This window comes from Mauremys mutica, chromosome 5 (genome assembly GCF_020497125.1).
Source record: "Mauremys mutica isolate MM-2020 ecotype Southern chromosome 5, ASM2049712v1, whole genome shotgun sequence".
In the NCBI taxonomy this organism is placed as follows: Eukaryota; Metazoa; Chordata; order Testudines; family Geoemydidae; genus Mauremys; species Mauremys mutica.
Genome location: NC_059076.1, coordinates 39,249,573 through 39,269,522, shown reverse-complemented (window position 1 = coordinate 39,269,522; position 19,950 = coordinate 39,249,573). Strand labels below are relative to the sequence as shown.

Here is a 19,950-nt window from a genome sequence, read left to right as displayed (position 1 = left end):
GAGTTTCCTAGTCCTGCTCAGGGGTGGCTCTGTGTTTTTTACTGCCCCAAGCACGGCAAGCAGGCGGCTTTCAGCGGCGCGCCTGCGGGTGGTCCGCTGGTAACGCGGATTTGGCAGCACGCCTGCCGGAGGTCCGCCGGTGCTGCGCCATTGGCGTCCCCACTGCCGAATTGCTGCCGAAGCTGCAGGCCTGGTGGACCTCCCTCAGGTGTGGCACCAAAAGCCGCGTGCCTGCTGCTCTCACAGTGACTGGCAGGCCACCCAGGCACGCACTTGCTGTGCTGGTGCCTGGAGCTGCCCCTGGTCCTGCTTGTAAACTAAGGGGCTCTGTAGAGAAATGTACAACCTGAGTCTATCAGCAGTCAGTTTGCAAGGAGCCAGCCTGCAGCAAGGTGGGTTGAGTTATGCCTCTTTGCCTTAAGAAGCAGCCTGCTTTCTCTCTCTCTCTCTGTTTTTGGTTCTTGTATGTAAAAATTCTGTATTTTAAGAATTAAAGTACACCTCTACCTCGATATAACGCTGTCCTTGGGAGCCAAAAAATCTTACTGTGTTATAGGTGAAACCGTGTTATCTCGAACTTGCTTTGATCCACTGGAGTGCGCAGCCCCGCCCCCTCGGAGCACTGCTTTACCACATTATATCCAAATTTGTGTTATATCGGGCCGTGTTACATCAGGGTAGAGGTGTACTACTACAATTTAGCTTCCCAGAAAGAGTATTTTATGCTTTTTGCTATTTTCTGTTTCTATATGATGAACATAACAGGTTCATTGAAAGATTTTCACATTAACAAAGTGGCTTAACAAAGACAAGAATTTGGCAGCATTTGCATATTCAAAGTGTATAAAATATAAGTGCATGAATAAAAACAGTTTAAAAAGCACTGAAAAAATACATAACACCCAGAAAATTCAGCAGAAACACTGACTTAAACACATAAAAAGATGCACACAATGCAGCCACTACACTGTAAAAATCATAAGAACATCCACCAAAACTAACAACAGCTTTGCAAAACTGAACAAACACCAGCAATGGGGAAACGTTAAAGGTTCTTAGGCTTGATTAAACATCGGGTAGTTGATTTTCTGAAGCTATGAAAAACCACATCCCATGAGGCTCAGTCCTCACACAACTCCCCTCACTCTGTGGCTCTCACTACTTGATACTATCTTCTTGAGATGGAGGAGGCCTGATAGTCTACTAAACCCACTGGGCCACTGACATCTTCAGGAGGCAATCAACAGGCCTGCCTCTTTTTGTGCAGCCTTCAGGACATAAATCCCAAGACAAATCTGCTAATAGGTAGGTGTGGAATTGTGTGTGGAGAAGTGACTTCAGGATAGCATTGAGAAGATATACTGGTGATGGGTATGAATGGGGAAGGTAAGGAGGTAGCAGTAGCAGGAAAAAAGACTGCTCCCTTTGTGCATTGTCGGGGATACACATCATGGAAATGGAGCAGTAATGATGGGCAGGAAGGAGATAAATCAAGACTATTTCCATCTCTCACCTCTCCCCAGAAACCACCTGACAGGACTTATTTACATTAGGAAATGTAAACTTGTAATTCATCACTGGACCAGCTACATAAGAACAGCCATATTGGGTCAGACCAAAGGTCCATCTAGCCAGTATCCTGTCTTCTGACAGTGGCCAATGCCAGATGCCCCAGGGTGACTGTGTCCCACCCTCAGGGCAGCACTTAATTGGCACATTCTAAATCTAGACATTCTATGAACATGGATTCAAAACACTAATACACATGGTAAGAACGTAGCTAGCAATCTTATTATCGGATCTGCAAATGCTATCATTGGCATGTTACACTCATGTAAAAAAGGCATATTTACAGAGGAATTTAACTTTTGGTTTATCAAGCCTTAGATTTACTGTCTGTGAATTTACCATCCCCTGTAAAAGGCCATCCACTCTGGGGGTCTTTGGTGGCAGCAGGGGGTCTGCTCCGGAGGTCTTCGGCAGCATTTCGGCAGTGGGGGGTCCACTCCAGGGGTCTTCGGCGGCATTTCGGCGGCGGCGGGTCCTTTGGTGCCACGGAAAACCCGGAGCGGACGCTCCACCGCTGAGTATTCTAATCTGGCCCCGCGGGTCATAAAGCCGGCCCTGGAAAGGAGGAGGTGAAATTATCCCCCACCTACCTACTGCAGGGTTCTTACATCTTCCTCTGAAACATCCAGGTACTGGCCACCTGTCAGAGATGGACTAGGTGTCAGGGCTGACTCAAGCCTGGTCTACACTAGGCGTTTAAACCGGTTTTAGGAGCGTAAAACCGATTTAACGCCACACCCGTCCACACTGAGGCCCTTTATATCGATATAAAGGGCTCTTTAAACCGTTTTCTGTACTCCTCCCTAATGAGAGGAGTAGCGCTAGTATCGGTATTACCATATCGGATTAGGTTTAGTGTGGCCGCAAATCGACAGTATTGGCTTCCGGGCGGTATTCCACAGTGCATCACTGACCGCTCTGGACAGCAATCTGAACTCGGATACAGTGGCCAGGTAGACAGGAAAAGCCCCGCGAACTTTTGAATTTTTCCTGTTTGCCCAGCGTGGAGCTCCGATCAGCACAGGTGGCGATGCAGTCCGAAATCAAAATAAAAAAAGAGCTCCAGCATGGACCATGCGGATGTGATCGCAGTAAGGGCAGGCAAATCTGTTCTATCAGTGCTCCGTTACAGAAGACGAAATTCAAAATCATTTTTAAAAAATCTCCAGACAGACGCCATAGCAGGGACTCAGCGCACTGCTGCGTGACAAGCGTAACGGAAAGCCAAAGAATCAAATGGATGCTCATGGACTGGAGGACTCAAGCTATCCCACAGTTCCTGCAGTATCCGAAAAGCATTTGCATTCTTGGCTGAGCTCCAAATGCTTCTAGGGTCAAAAACAGTGTCCGCGGTGGGTCAGGGCATAGCTCGGCAATTTACGCACCCCCCCCACCCACCCCCAGAAGTGAAAGGGAAAACAATCCTCTCTTGACTCTTTTACATGTCACCCTATCTTTACTGAATGCTGCAGATAGACGCGATGCTGCAGCACTCAACACCAACATCCTTGCTCCCACCCCGCCATGGGTGGCTGATGGTGCAGTAAGACTGATATCCATCGTCATCATCAGCCTATTGGCACATGGGGCAGTGCAAAAGGACTGGTAAGCATGCCGACTAGCATCCGTTAGGTCTATCAAGGGCGCCTGGCCCTAATTTTTCCTGGTAGATGGTGCAGTATGGCTGGTAACCGTCCTCATCATAGCAACAGGGGGCTGAGCTCCATCAGCCTCCACCCTTCATGTGTAAAGAAAAGATTCAATTGCCCCTGGACTAGCAGTGCGATGCTGGGCTCCTCTCCTCCACACTTCTTAATGTCCTGTCTGGACTATCATAGCAGCTGGAGGCTGCCTTCCACTCATTTCTCACTAACAAGTCACTGTGTCTTATTCCTGCATTCTTTATTACTTCATCACACAAGTGGGGGGACAATGCTACGGTAGCCCAGGAAGGCTGGGGGGGTTGTTGCAGGAGCACCCCCTGTGAATAGCATACAGCTCATAATTTCTGCTGGATCTGACACAGAGCAGCTGTGCTCTCTGGTTCTATGACACAGTGGTTCTCTAGTACACTTGCCCAAATTCTAGACAGGACTGATTCTATTTTTAGATACCAAAAAGGAGGGATTGACTCAGGGAGTCATTCCCAATTTTGGCTTTTGCGCCCCTGGCTAAGAGCAGCCAGGGGCACTTATGACAGCAACAGATGGTGCAGTGCAAAAGGACTGGTAACCATGATCATCTTTTTACCAACTTATGGATTGGTAGATGGTACAGTATGGCTGGTAACCATTTCTGCTGTCATGCAAAAGCATGTTGCTGTGTAGCGCTGCTGAATCGCCTCTGTCAGCGGCATCTAGTACACATACGGTGACAGTCACAAAAGGCAAAACAGGCTCCATGATTGCCATGCTGTGGCATCTGCCAGGGCAATCCAGGGAAAAAAGCCGCGAAATGCTTGTCTGCCGTTGCTTTCCCAGAGGAAGGAGTGACTGACGGCATTTACCCAGAACCACCCGCGACAATGATTTTTGCCCCATCAGGCACTGGGATCTCACACGGAAGTTCTCAAGGGGCGGGGGAGGCTGCAGGGAACTATTGGGATCGCTACGGGCAATAGCTACCCACATGCAACGCTCCAGAAGTCGATGCAAGCCTCGGACCGTGGACGCACACCACCGATTTAACGTGTTTTAGTGTGGCCGCGCGCGACTCGAATTTTATATACAATCTGTTTTAACAAAACTCGGTTTACGCAATAGTTCGGAATTGTACCCGTAGTGTAGACGTACCCTCAGTCTTGCATGCCGCTGGCCTAAGTGCTATCTCCTGTGACACCACTGGATTTCTGAGGAAGACTACAATGCATTGGGTGAACTTTCCAGGAAACACCATCCTGGCCACCATGGATGTAGAGGCTCTGCTACAGCCATCATCCCACACGCTGAGTGGAATACAAGCTGTCAGGAACAGTATCCCTGATGATGCCACAAGCACAACTGGTTGCTGATCTCTGGTGCATTTATCCTTCAGACACAACTATTTCAAAATTTGATGGACAATCTAATATCCTCCAAGATCAGTGCACCCGCTATGGGCACGCCGCATGGTCCCCACAATACTGGCCCAATAATTTTTTAATGGCTGACCTGGAACAACCGCTTCCTCAGCTCCCGTCCCACTCATGCCCCTTTGCTCTAACCTACGCTACATTGATGATCATCTTTATCATCTGGGACCATCGGGAAGGAGACTCCTGGAAAAATTCCACATCGGATTTCCAACAGCTTCCACCGCCATCCATCAACCTCAGCCTGGACCAATCTACACGGGAGGTCCACTTCCTAGACACTACAGGTTGCACATAATTGATGGTCACATTACACACCACCCTATACCGAAAACCTACCCTGACCGCTATGCCTACCTTCATGCCTCCAGGCTTCCTATCCCGGGCACACCACAAGATCCATTTGTCTACAGCCAAGCACTGAGGTACATGCGCAATCTGCTCTAACCCCACAGACAGAGACCAAACACCTACAAAAATCTCCTCCAAGCCATTCTCAAAACTACAGTACCACGCTACGAGGATATAAGGAGAAACAGATCAACAGAGCCAGACGTGTACCCAGGAAGCCTACCTACAGTCAAGACAAACCAAGAAAGAAAAAACAACCAGGACTCCACTGGGCCCATCACATACAGTCACCAGTTCAAACCCCTCCAGCCGCATTCATCCAGGGATCTACAACCCATCCTGGAGAAGTGATCCCACACTTTCACAGGCCTTGGGGTGGCAGGCCAGTCCTCGCCCACAGGACAACCTGCCAACCTGAAGCACTATTCTCACCAGTAACTGCACACCGTCACCAAAGTAAACTCTAGCTCAGGAACTAACCCATGACAAACAAACATCGATGCCCAACTCCTGCCCACATATCTACACCAGCAACCACCATCAACAGGACCTAACATATCAGCCCACCCATCACTGGTTCATTCACCTGCACGTTCCACCAATTGTTAATATATGCCATCATATGCCAGCAGTGCCCCTCTGCTATGTACATCGGCCAAACTGGACAGTACTCTTAAGGAAAAGGATAAATGGACACAAAACACGATTATTAGGAATTGGCAATATACATAAAACCTGTAGGAGGAACACTTCAACCTCCCATGGCCAACAACAATTAGCAGATCTTCAAGGAAGGGCCATCCTGGCAGCAAAAAACTTTCAGGACCAGACCTTCAAAGAGAAAACTGCCTGAAGCTCCTGTAGTTCATCTGCAAAATTTGAACACCATCAGCTCAGGATTAAACAAAGACTGTGAATGGCGTTGCCAATTACAGAACCAGTTTCTCCTCCCTTGGTTTTCACACTCAAATGCTAGAACAGGGCCCCATCCCCCTGATTGAATCTAACCTCGTTATCTCTAGCTTGCTTCTTGCTTTGCATATATAAACCTGCCCCCTGGGAAAATTTCCACTCACTTGCACTCTGAAGAAAGTGGGTATTCACACCACGAAAGCTCATTCTGAAAAACTTCAGATAGTCTAAAAGGTGCCACAGGATTCTCTGTTGTTGCTTTTACAGATCCAGACTAACCACGGCTACCCCTTTGATACTTGACACCATGCAAGGCACTGCATTTTAGCCGTATGGAGTGGAAATTCCATCAACCTCATGGAAGAAAATTGCACAAATACAGACAGGACATCATCTTCCCTTTCCAAATGCAAACGGGATTGGACATCATTAACCAAATGGACTAAAAGGTAAAAAATCTCCAATCCACTGCTATCTACATACTACACGTCCACAGTGAGAAGATTACTGCCATTACTCTATCAAAGAAACCTGAGGATAGAACCACCTGATCAGCCTCCTATACAGCAAACAGGGAAGAAAACTTCAAATAGAGCTCTCCAACCTGGAGACTACTCATCAATAACCCAAACTTCAATACAAACGGAAGCTTCACTAAAATAAGACACGAGATCTACATCACTCACTTCACCTCTCTACAAAGGAAAAAGGACCCTGTAAGCTGTCTAAACTCCTAACCTGCCACATGGGGCCACAACCGTGGGTACCCCTAACCCACTCAGCAATATCGTCAATCTATCCAACCACACACTCAAGCCCAGAAGAATACGTCTGTCCTATCTCGGGGACTCTCTTTTTTGCCCTGCCACCGGCCACTCAGACATGATATCAGTTCCTGCGGCGATCTGGAAGCCTACTTTCGCCGTCTCCGACCTCAAAGATACTGTCAGGACAACAATGAACAGCGCACTGGATACACAAGTTACCCTCCCACCAACAGCACAAAAGAAGAAACTCCACATGGACTCCTCCTGAGGGTCGAAATGACAGTCTGGACGCTATACAATTGAATGCTTCCGCCGACGTTGCACAGGCAGAAATTGTGGAAAAAACAACATCGCCTTGCCTCATAACCTAAGTCCGTGTGCAGAAGACGCAATGCCATCCACAGCTCAGAAACCATCCTGAACATATTATAATCAAAGAGGCCTGATAAAGGAGGTGCTGTTGTCATCAATGAACAGGTCTGTTACTACCAAAAGGAGGCGCCAGGACTAACTCTCCAACACAAATTCTACAGGCCACCTTTCCCTCAGATCCCACTGAGGAATACACTAAGGAACTGAACCATTCTACTCAAGACACTCCCTACACTAACACCGGAACAAGTCAACATGACCCTTAGAGCCCCGACCAGGGCTTAATTCTAATCTACTGCCCAAACTCCACAAACCTGGAAATCCTGGACGCCCCATCATCTCCCGGGCATTGGAGACTCTCACTGAAGGATCTGTGCCTGGATAGTGTGACATCTCTACTCAGACCCTATGCCACCAGAACGCCTCAGCTATCTACGTGACACCACTGATTTCATGAGGATAACCTACAATGCAATTGGTGAAACTTCCAGAAATCACCATCCTGGCCACCAAGGATGTAGAGGCTCCTCTACACCAACATCCCATACGCTGATGGGAATACAAAAGCTGTCAGGGAAAACAGTATCCCTGATGATAGGTCCACAGCACAACTGGTTGATGATCTCTGTGCTTTATTCCTCAGACACACACTATTTCAAATCTGGGATGATAATATATATCTCCAGATCAGTGGCACGTTATGGGCACCGCATGGCCCCAACAATATGCCAATATTTTTTTTGGCTGACCTGGAACAACCGCTTTCCATCAGTCCCGTCCACTCACGCCCCTTCTCTACCTATCGCTACATTGATGGAACATCATTCATCATCTGGAACCCATTGGGAAGGAGACTCTGGAAAAATTCCACCCACGATTACAACAGCTTCCACCCCCACCCATCAACCTCAGCCTGGGACCAATCTACACGGGAGGTCCACTTCCTAGACACTACGGTGATGCAAATAATTGATGGTCCACATTAAACAACCACCCTATACCGAGAACCTTTAACCGACCCGCTTATGCCCTACCCTTCATGCCTCCCAGCTATCCATCCCGGGCACACCACAAAGATCCATTGTCTACAGCCAAGCACTGAGGGTACTACCGCATCTGCTCTAAACCCCACAGACAGAGACGCAACACCTACAAAATCTCCACCAAGCATTCTCAAAACTACAGTACCCGCACGAGGAAATAAGGAGACTGAATCAAACAGAGCCAGACGTTGGTGTTGTACCCAGATGGCCTCCTACTGCAAGACAAACCCAAGAAAGAAACCAACAGGACTCCACTGGCCATCACATACAGATCCCCAGTTCAAACCCTCCAGCGCATCATCAGGGATCTACAACCCATGACCTGGAGAAATGATCCCCACAACTTTCACAGGGCCTTGGGTGGCAGGCCAGTCCTCAGCACTCACAGCCAACCTGCCAACCTGAAGCATATTATCTCACCAGTAACCTGCACCCCGCACCATGAGTAACTCTAGCTCAGGAAAACTAACCCATGCAACAAACCTCGATGCCAACTCTGCCCACATATCTACACCAGCAACACCATTACAGGACCTAAACGCAGATCGAGCCAACACCTTCACTAGGTTTCATTCATCCTGCCGTCCACCAATGTAATATATCGGCCATCATATGCCAGCAGTGCTCCCTACTGCTATGTACATCGGACCAACTGGACAGTCTCTAAAGGAAAAGGATAAATTTGTGACACAAATCAGATATTAGGAATCGGCAATATACAAAAACCTGTAGGAGAAAACCCCCCCCCCCAACTTCCAACCTCCATGGCCCACACAATAGCAGATCATAAGGTGGCCATCCTGCAGGCAAATAAAAACTTCAGGACCAGACTTCCAAAGAGAAACTGCTGAGCTCCAGTTCATCTGCAAAATTTGGACACCATCAGCTCAAGGATTAAACAGAGACTGTGACTGGCTTGCCAATTACAGAACCAGTTTCTCCTCCCTTGGTTTTTCACACCTCAACTGCTAGAACAGGGCCCATCCTCCGCTGATTGATCTAACCTCGTTATCCTCTAGCTTGCTTCTTGCTTGCATATATAAACCTGCCCCTGGAAATTTCCACCACTTGCATCTGAAGAAGTGGGTATTCACCCACGAAAGCTCATGCTGCAAAACGTCTGTTAGTCTATAAGGTGCCACAGGATTCTTTGTTGCTTGTCCTAAGAGCACAGCTTATATAAAGGAGCTGGGCCAGCTCAAACCACAAACTATCTGAAAAATGATCTGCTCCCTCAGGGAGACAACTCATTGGAGTCAGGGGAAGGTCAATACTCCCCTTCCCAAGCACAATAGATCTCGGTTGCAAGCACAGGCTGAGCTAGGTAAACTGCACAATTGACAAGTACGTGCGTCTGTCACGCTAACGCTGAGCCTAGGAGCAGCCCATCGCTTACTCAGTTCCTGGAGGGGCCACTCCAGGTCTCCGGCGGGGCGGTCTCACAGAAAAGTAGGAGGCAGAGAAAAGGCTGTTTAGAGGCGGGGAGTGGCCTAGGCTTGCTCCTTAGCCACACGCCTCCTCGGCGAGAGGCACAACACCTTGCACGCGGGGCAGCGCAGCGGCATTCCCCGGGCTGGGGCCGGCTCTTCCTTCCCTGCCTGCGCCTCGGCAGGGCGGTGAGGTGCAGGGAGGGACCCGCTCTCACTTCCTCATTCGGCTCGCTCGCCCTGCGGCAGCAGGTTGCTGCTCTTGGGGAGCGTCGCCGCCGCTGCCGCTGCTGCCCGGGGAGCGGGAGCCGGAGCCGGGGCTGGGAGTCCCCGCTCGCTGCCTTCCCTTCCCTTCCCGCGCGCGAGCAGCAGGTGGTGCGGATGGGAAAAGCGGCGCCGGGAGGAGGCGCGAAGATGAGCCGAGGCATGAGGGTCCTCCCCGAGGAGCAAGAAGAGGAAGTGCTCGAGGAGCTGCAGAGCCTCGGGTAAGGGGCAGCACGGCCCCGGGCTTTCCCTGCACCCCGCGCGGGGCGGTCAAGCCCCTCTTTGAAGCCCCCCCCGCCCCCAGAAATCGCATTGCTGGCCCAGCTGGTACCTAGCTGCAGGTCACTCCTCCTCCCTCCTGCTGGCATGTCCCCCTCCTCCCTCTCCGCGTGGAAGCCAGCGGGAAAGCAGGAATCGCTCGGCACTGTGTGCATGGTGAGCAATCACAGGAATGCCCTGGGCTGCTTCAGCGGCGGCAGCTGCAGGAGGGCGGGTGGCTTGGGGACTTCCAGCCCAAGAAAACGGTTGTGATGGTTGTCCCCCCTCCTTCCCCACCAGGAATGAGGAAGTTGTTCTCACCAGCTCTGGGTCTCTGCCTGTGTCCGGATCTCAGTGCAGCTGGGTGTATGTGTGTGGACTCAGCCTGAAGGGGTCATTGCAAGTGGCTCTTTGAGAATTTGTTGTTGTTGTTTTTTTAAAGAGGATGATCTGTTAAATCACCCAAAATGTGAATGAATAAAAAATGCAGAAAAGCCTGCAGGAAGCTTTATAGATTAAAGAGGGACATTTCAGCAGCTGTTAGGATTTGAGTTTGTCTGCTGCTGCTGAATAATCTTTGAGAGTTAGCATTTTTTCACAAACATTTTAACAGAATTATGATTTATTTATTTTGAATGCACAGTTGAAAAAATAGGGCTTCCCTGAGGTGAGGAGAGAAAAAAAACAACACAATAATATGAGGGTTCTGAATTACTATTTGCTTGGTTTGGTACCTTTGCTATTATCATTATGAACTGGGAGATAATGAAGAGTTAAAACGTGTCCTTATACTTGATCAGAAATGAGAAATATGACTGTACTAAAATGGTAGTTGCTGGCAAATTACATAGACAAAATGCTTGTTCTGCAACTACACCTGAGCCTCTAGTTAACTTTAAAGGAAGCTCTGTGTGTGCATCCCAGGGCAGAATTTGGCCTCCCTCTATGGCCAAATTCTGTGCTGAGTTACACCCTTTGCAATTCCTTTACTTTCTAATGTAGCATGGGGTGCCATTGACCACAGCCTTTGGAGCAATGGTTCCTAGTGATTCTCAGTTCAGATTTGGTCTAATGTATGTGAAGTCTTAGAACTAAGTTAGAGTCTAGATTTTGTAATATGTTTCTAGACTGTAATTCTTCAGGGAATGAATGTCCCTCATGTATTTTGGACTGCAGCAAATTCATTCTTGCACTTTGAATAACATATTTCATAATTATATATTTCTGTTGAAATCAGTTGCCACACAATGGTAAAAAGATATCTATGTAGATTCTTCCTCTGACTCCATCCATCATCATGCCCTAGGTCCACTGCAATGCTGAGGCAGTTATGTTTGTAAATATAAATGTTCAAAGGTCAAGAAATTAAAATTTAGTGGGATTCAAGGCTGGCCGAAGATTGCAAGTATCCCACTGATACCCAACACAGTCTATTCACAATTTAAATATTCTCCTACAGGACAATCCCAAAGGCAGTGTTTGTGCTGGCATTGCTGCCCCTACACACACATCCCCACACTGACAACAGAAGGAGCAGCAGCAGAACAAAAGTGATGGGAACATGTTTTCAGTAGTTTCAGCAGGTCAAAACTTTACCCATCTTCCTGCAGTTTGGTTTTATTCACTGGAATAACTCTTGCTGAAACACAAAATCCAGCCAAAGCCTTTTCACCAGGCTCCCCAAGTTCCTATCCAAGAACTGCATAGCCCGCATCATCTCTAGAGAGTCACTCTTCTCTCCTTAATATCCGATTGAGTTAGCAAAACATCTGCAACAGGGAGTTCAGCAAAACAAGCGTAACATTTTCCCCACTAGATCATCATCTACTAATCAGGTTTGGTTTCAGTCTTGTTACACAGTACTTCTGAAAACGTGTCACAAATTGGGTGCCCAGAAATGGAGTCACTCAAAATTACTAGCCACTGTTGAAAATGTTAGCTATACATACACATACACATGAAAGTTTAAACTATGGGCCAGTGCTGGTAATTGGTTGAGTGCATTTTGCAAGATCTGCCTACAGTGCTTTCATCATGCCAAGAAAGTGAAACTGACTAGGCTTGTATCAGTTTCAGGCTGGCTGTGTTGCTCTAGGCCAGGGGTCGGCAACCTTTCAGACGTGGTGTGCTGAGTCTTCATTTATTCACTCTGATTCAAGGTTTCGCGTGCTGGTAATACATTTTAACATTTTTAGAAGGTCTCTCTCTATAAGTCTATAAACTATTGTTGTATGTAAAGTAAACAAGTTTTTTAAAATGTTTAAGAAGCTTCATTTAAAATTAAATTAAAATGCAGATCTTATCAGTTTAGTGCAGTGGTTCTTAACCTGAGGTGCACGCAGGGCCGGCGCAACCCTTTAGGGCACTAACATTTGGGGGGCGGCGACCACAGAGGCCGGATCTTCGGCTGCCACGGTCGTCGTCGGTATTTTGAGGGTGGGACCTTCGACTGCCTCTGTTGGGGGTGCCATTTCGGGGGCAGGACCTTCCACTGCCTAGGGCGCCAAAAAAGCTGGCGGTGCTCCTGGGTGCATGCACCACCTGGGACAGAGCCGGCGCAAGGATATTTTGCGCCCTAGGTGAAACTTCCACCTTGCACCCCCCCGCTCCTTGCACATTGGTTCATTGAGGGGCAAATCCCAACAAGCCTTTATAGACCCCAGGGGCCAGCCATGCCCAGGGGCTGCTCCCCAGACCAGGTTCCCCTCTCCCCGCACCCTGAACTCTCCTGGAGGGTGCACAGCCCCCCCCCGCGAGCCCTCCCCTCCCCTCCCCACCCCACCCTGGTGGCCCCCACCCCGAGTCCACTCACTGGCTTTGCCGGGCTTGGGCCACTGCAGCAGCTCGGCAGGAAGGAGCCGCCTTCTGGAGGTACCGGAGAGCCAGAGCGTCCTGCTTGTGGCAGCAGCGAACCCCAGCCATGGAGGAGCCGGCGCGGTGGAGGGGGGCAGCAGCCCTGTAAAGGCAGCCCCCCTGCCCCTCCTGTCCAGGCTGTGGCCCGGCGCCCCCCAGGGGGCTCCTGCAGGCTGCAGTGGATGTATGTGGGTGCCAGCCCCCATGTGCCCCCTGGCTCCTCCCTCGCCTAGGGTTACCATATTTCAACAATCAATAAAGAGGGGAGAGCCCTGCCCTAGCCCCGCCCCCATCCACTCCCTCCTACTTCCCACCCCAACTGCCCCGGTCAGAACCCCCAACCCCCACCCTGACTCCCCCCTCAGAACCCCCAATCCCCTCGCTCCTTGTCCCCTGACTACCCCCTGCTGAGACCCCCCCCCACCCTAACTGCCCCCCTAGGATCCTACTCCCTACCTGTCCCCTGACTGCCCCAACCCTTATCCACAGCCCCGCCCCTAGACGGACCCCCGGAACTCCCACGCCCCATCCAACCACTCCCCGCCCCCTGACAGGACCCCCAGAACTCTTGACCCATCCAACCCTCTCCGTGTTCCCTGACTCCCCTTACCATGCCCATGCTGGTCAGACGCTGGCTCCACATGGAGGCAAAACACGCTGCTGGGCTGCTGCGTGCACAGCCCCTCCCCTGCAGAGTGCTGAGGAAGCGGGTTGGGGGGAGCTGCAGGAGGGGCGGCAGCAGTGGCGGCTCACACTCCCGGGAGCTGCAGAACCCGAGCGCGGTGAGGAGGAAGCCAGGGGGCGTGCCTGCCCGGGCTGTGGCCCCATGCTCCCCCCCAGGGGCTCCTGGAACGGATGCATGCGGGCGGCGGTCCCCATGCGCCCCCCGGCTCCTCCTTCGCCACCCTCAGGCTCTGCAGCTCCTGGGAGTGTGAGCCGCTGCCCCTCCCACAGCAGGCTCAGGGCCCTGCGCCCTGGCTGCTCACACTCCCGGGAGCTGCAGAACCCGAGCGTGGTGACGGGGGAGCCAGGGAGCATGCCTGCCGTTGGTCTGGGGTCCTGGCTGCCGGCCCCGCTCATCCTCCTGCCAGCCTGGGGTTCCATTCACTCATCCAGCAGCGGGCTGAGCGGGGCCGGCGGCTGGGACCCCGGCTGGCAGCCGTGTGCCAGGCAAAATCGGCTTGCATGCAGGGCCAGCTCTAGTGTTTTCGCCGCCACAAGCAATGCACTGAATTGTAGCCGGGGACCGGGAGGGCGGGGGGCAGTCCATGTGCTGTTAGGGTGGCGCGCGCGTTTCCGCGGCGGCGGCAATTCGGAGGCAGCTTCTGTCTTCAGCCGGAAGACAGGAGCTGCACCGCCGTGGACAGCTGAACATAGAATCTGTCACCGAATTGCTGCCACCGGGGAAACGCGTGTGCCGCCCTAACGGCGCACAGACTGCCCCCGCCATCCGCGGCGGCAATTAGGCACGCTGCTTGGGGGCAAAAACACAGGGACTGCCGCCCCTTGCAGATTGCCGCCCCAAGCACCTGCTTAGGATGCTGGTCCCTGGAGCTGGCCCTGCTTGCCAGGGCCACCCAGAGGGGGAGGCAAGTGGGGCAATTTTCCCCGGGCCCCACAGGGGCCCCCACGAGAGTTTTTCGGGGCCCCTGGAGCAGGGTCCTTCGCTCGCTCCGGGGGCTCTCGAAAAAACTCTCGCGGAGCCCGGGCCCCTGGAGCTTCTTCTGCTCCCGGTCTTTGCCGGTGGGGGGTCCTTCTGCTCCGGGGCTGAAGGACCCCCCACCGCCAAATTACCGCCGAAGACCTGCCGCCGAAGTGCCCCGAAGACCTGCGGTGAGGGCCCCCCGCCGCCGAATTACCGCCGAAGACCCGGCTGCACTTCGGCGGCGGGTCCCGCTTCGGCGGTAATTCGGCGGTGGGGGGCCCCCGCCGTGTGTCTTCAGGGCACTTCGGCAGTGGGTCCCGGAGCGGAAGGGCCCCCCGCCGCCGAATTACCGCTGAAGCGGGGGGCCTCCGCCGCCGAAGACCCCAGAAATCCTCTGGGCGGCCCTGCTGCTTGCATGCCACCTTTGGCACGCGTGCCATAGGTTGCTGACCCCTGCTCTAGGCAAAAGCTGTGGATGGGAGCAACAGCATAGATAGGAGTGAGGAGGAGGAGGAGAGAAGTCATGGAAGTGAAGCAGAAGAGGCAAAGAAGGAAGGAGAAAACCACGAATAAAATCACAGAAGCAGAAAGGCTGAGAGGGCATCTATAATTTCCGAGGAAGTTGGTGAAGATTAGAAGACCCACAAGGGAAAAGAATATTTAATGTAAGGGTGGAGATTGTGTGTATTTCTTTTGGTGACCAGTTTAATTAATGAAGAAAGTAAACTGGACACTCTGAAGAAACTCAGAATTAAAACCTCCTCCCAACAGATATTCTCCCCCATTCCCATTTGAAAGTGTATAGGCTCAAAGATCTGCTCATGGCAAAAGTGAAATGAAAGCACTGAGTAATGGTTCCCACAGCAAATGTAACTTATTTCTCTTTTTCTTTTGTAATATTACTGTCATGATGTTAAAGGTACAAATAGGCTGAGTTGTAGCTGCTGTGAGAATCATAACTTCTCATTATCTGACTTACTCATTTAGACCCTGATCCAGTAAGTTAGTCTGAGCAGGCAGAGACCTGTGCCCTTGTGGAACCCACTGACTTCAGTGGGAATCCATCCTCAGAGACAATCTTGCAGAATCACAGCTTCACATTTTCAACCATGACATAGCAGATCAGGGCATGCAGGTGAATGAAACATAGATGCAGGGATGGATTGAAAAGGAGAAGGGCTGCAACTTTATTTATTTTACTTTTAATTTTAATGGAAGGGGCTCCACCCCACCCACCCCCAAATACCAGGCATCTACTTGAGTGCAGTGCAATGTTAAAAGGCCCCTTACCAAATAACCAATATTCAGGGTTGGTCCCCTTCAGCCTAACTGCTAGGATTCAGCCCATGTCTGAATGCTCTCACCCTTCCCTTATGAGGGGGAACGAGGGCATACAGGAAGGGTACCTCAGTCTGAGAAGACAAAGTCTCCCCTTTTTTCTCCCGGTTAATAGGATTCACCAGTTATCTCTTGGGTCTGAGAGCTGGCTCGTTGAAGCCTCTCACCTACACTGGACGTGGGGAGCCATCCACATAGACCATCTTGCAAGATCACAGCCTTAAATTCTCACCTATAATGCAGGCTTTTTCGGTTAACATCAGTGTTTAGGACAAGGACAAATGACTACCCATACATTTGTGCAGTCCCTTCTGCAACAAAACTTGGAACCTTATCGGGGCCTCTCAGCATTACTCTAATATAAGTAATGTAATTTTTTAAAATTGAAATTCTTTAAAGAAAAAATAGATAGTGAGTGATCACAATAGATAGTGAGTGATCCTGCGGCAGCGCCTTGAAGCGCGAGTGTGGTCGGAGCGCCAGCGCTGGGAGAGAGCTCTCCCAGCGCTGTCCGTACTCCACCTCCCTATGGGGACTAACGTACAGCACTGGGAGTCGTGCTCCCAGCGCTGGGGCTCTGATTACACTGGCGCTTTGCAGCGCCGCAACTTGCGGCGCTGGAGGGGGTGTTTTTTCACACCCTGCTGCAGCGCTGCAAATCTGCAAGTGTAGCCATGGCCACAGTGAAAAAAATGCCTGTGCATTTATTCCAACGTGTAATATGAGAATCAAATGGGAAAATAACTAAGGGAAAACATAAAAGGAAAGATGCTGAGACTTCTGTAATACATTGGATTAGACCTGGCCTATATTAGAAAAGTTGGACCAGTATAACAATTTAAAAATCAATCTAGTTACACCAGTGCAAACCCCTACTATAGATACATCTAAACCAGTTTAAGGCTTGATTTAGTTTAATTCCATAACCCTTTTTTGTTTCCTTAGGGTGTATAAAGGAGGCCTGAATGGTTGGTTGTCTTTTTGTTCATTTACTTGAAATGTTTTTTCTGTTTGTTGTTATTTATATCAGGAATGTCAATTCTGGTCTTCCCGTGATTTGCTGGAGGCCTTGTTGGGGTACTGTGAGATGTTTATCGTGAGTTCTGTCACACCTTAATTGAAGAGGTGGAAGGGTTAGATTGAATTGAAACAAAAAGGAGGAAGGCCAAGAGGAGAAAAAAGTGAAGTTTTAACTGTTCTTTTTGATCAAGTGCCAGTCTGCTCTTTCAGCAGTGGTTTGTGGCCTTTCAGCTATTTTTAACCCACTTTCTACTATAAAAGCTAAAACTGAGTTGTTCATTATTCCACTTGTTTTTTTAATAGAAGAAAGTGAGTTGAAACTGGCTATTAGGTCATAAACTGCTGTTGAAAAGGCAGCTAGACATTTGGGCCACAGGACAGGGGAGCTAGGAACACAAATACCCCAGGAACTTTGGAAAAATAAGTTAATGTTAGAAGGAAATTAAAAAAAAATTAATATAATTAGAATAGTTTAGAACAGGCGTTTATAACCTTTCCCCTACTATTTTGTATCAGCTTTTGAGTAGAAACTAGTTTTCATAGTGGAAGGATACACACTGCGAAAACACCACTGAAGTAATGTGTTTTTTAAATTAACTGTAAAGTCAATGAGCCGCAGCTAATAGCACAAAATCATTATAGGTTACCGGCAAACTTTGGGTTGTTGAAGGCACCTGGATGCATTTGGGACCGAGCAATAGTGGCTCATTGCTAAACTGAAAACCATTAGACATAAGGCACACTACACCTCCAAAAGAGGTGTGCAATTCATGTGCCAGTGGAGAAACTGCACCAGACATACCTTCTGCTTCACTGTACAGAAACAAAGAAGTTGAAAAGGCTTTGAAGAAGGAGCCATCAGATATGGGAAACCATGTCAATTGAAGTGTGAGGAAAACAATTTCTTCATGTTTGAGACAAAGGAGAGAGGCTACAGGAAATGCCTCATGTGTCACCCTGCCATCAAATCAGAAGTGGACAGGAAAGTTAAATGACTGCAATAACTAGAACCCATGCGTTCCATGGTGAAATCCTTCTCTAGACACCCAGAGTAATACCGTAACTACATGTACTCTGTGCACTAATTTTGACAACAGTTGTTTGTATTCCTGTTGTGTAAAAACATTGAAACCAATGTTTGCAAAAGCACCTTTTCCCTCCCACCTCCAACATAACTCAAAAACATATATCACTCAAAATGTCAACAACCAGGGGGTAAGACTTTTCCCTGAAAATTTAAAAAACAGAGATAATCTCAAGCAATGTAAATCCAGTTCTTTGGGGTCTGACTGCAGATTTTCCTCAGACTGGGTTATTTTTCTCCAGAATCTCAGTTTGCTTTCAAGAGACATATTTTTACTCTTTCTAATTGGGAAGTTTTCAAATCAAACCCAGAAACTAGCCATGCCTCACTCTCTCCTTTCTTTTGTTTAGCTACCATACAGTCTTGGAGAACCCCACCACCTCTTTGCATTCTCTTCCCTTTGGCCACCCAGTCTTGGGGGCGGGGGAGGGGGTGGAAGGATGACGGCCAATATAGGCAGTAAATGCTTGGAGCTCTTTGGATAGTCAAGAGTTTTGGGGGGGTCAAATAATCATGAGTCAAGTGTGAAAACTCAAATGTTGCTAACGACACAAGGAAGGTGTCTGGCGCACTGAGAAGGTGTCTGGCAAAAGGAGCGAAAAGGAAAAAGCTGGAACATCCTGAATAGCCTAAGAGACTGGAGTCGTCAGTTAAAACTCTCTTCCCTGAAATTACTAAAAAGCTTAAAAGGGAAGCATTGAAATTCACCAAGAGATACACGGAGGTGTCTGCAAAAGATTGTTAGCGAGACTTCTTAGTGACAAAGGAGGAAAAAAGGCAATTTAAAAAAATTCTGTATTTAGTTGCTCCTAGGATTTACTTATAGTGTTTATAGCTGTTTCTGTTCATATATGCTAACTTCTATTTGTGCTGCGATTAGAAACACATTTGATGCAATCATGGGGCATAGGGGATTTAGGGGAATTCCATCCTTTTGTAATTCACATATTTGCACAAGAGGTTAGAATGTGGATCAGCTTGTCATCTGAGAAGCAAGAGGCCAGTTCTGCAATGTAATTTCAATAAGTATGAGTTGCAGTGCTACTAGTTCATTTTCTGTTCTTTCTGGTATGGAGGTGACAGCAACATTGTGTAATATTATTTTTGAAGTGTTTTTCTGTACATGCCAAGAGTTTCTTTTTTGTAATGTGTATACAGTTCATCTTGTTTTTCCACACTGATGGGTTTTGTACATACTTTAGTAGTATGCTATGTTATACTGAACAACACATTTCTTTAGGTAGAAGGAGGAAGGAAACTATACCACATTCAGGCCTTTATAACGTAGTAATACACCTCTACCCCGATATAACGCAGTCTTGGGGAGCCAAAAATCCCTACCGCCCGGTGAAAAACCATTATATTGGGGTAGCGGTTGCAGGGCTGCAGTGGTGATTTAAAGAGCCCAGGGCTCCGGCTGTGGGGAGCCCCGCTGCTGCAGTCCCGGGGTAGGGGCGGCAGGGCTCCAGCGAGATTTAAAGGGCCCGGGGCTCCCTGCAGCAGCCGGAGCCCCGGGCCCTTTAAATCGCCAGTGAGCCCTGCTGCTGCAGCCCTGGGGTAGCAGCAGCAGGGCTCCGGCGGTGATTTAAAGAACTCCGGGCTTCGGCCACTGCGAGGAGCCCGGGCCCTTTAAATCGCTGGCCGAGCCCTGGTGCTGCAGCCCTGGGGTAGCAGCGGCAGGGCTCCAGTGGTGACTTAAAGGGCCCGGGGCTCCCTGCAGGAGCTGGAGCCCCGGACCCTTTAAAGCGCCGCCGGAGCCCCGCTGCTACCAAGCTATATGTGAACCCGTGTTATATTAGGTCGCGTTATAGCAGGGTAGCGGTGTATATTTTTATTATGTACTCTGACAGAGTGATGAGCACAGGATAAATGCTTAGGGCCCTGTTCTGTCCTCCTGTATCTATCTGTTTAATTAAGGTCAGAATTAGGCCCTTATGGAAATAGATTATTATATTAAAAAGCAGATGAGGATCTAAA

At 49.4% G+C, this 19,950-nt stretch overlaps 1 protein-coding gene across 1 annotated transcript in view; it reads left to right on the top strand.

Annotated features, from left to right (window-relative positions):
- The first annotated feature begins 9,589 nt into the window (after nucleotides 1-9,589).
- DAPP1 (dual adaptor of phosphotyrosine and 3-phosphoinositides 1) overlaps nucleotides 9,590-19,950 on the top strand; it is a 52,258-nt gene continuing 41,897 nt past the window's right edge. The window contains exon 1 of the mRNA XM_045019283.1: nucleotides 9,590-9,996. Within this exon, the coding sequence (XP_044875218.1) occupies nucleotides 9,893-9,996 (104 nt within the window). The 5' untranslated portion in view covers nucleotides 9,590-9,892. The remainder of the gene's footprint in view (nucleotides 9,997-19,950) is intronic.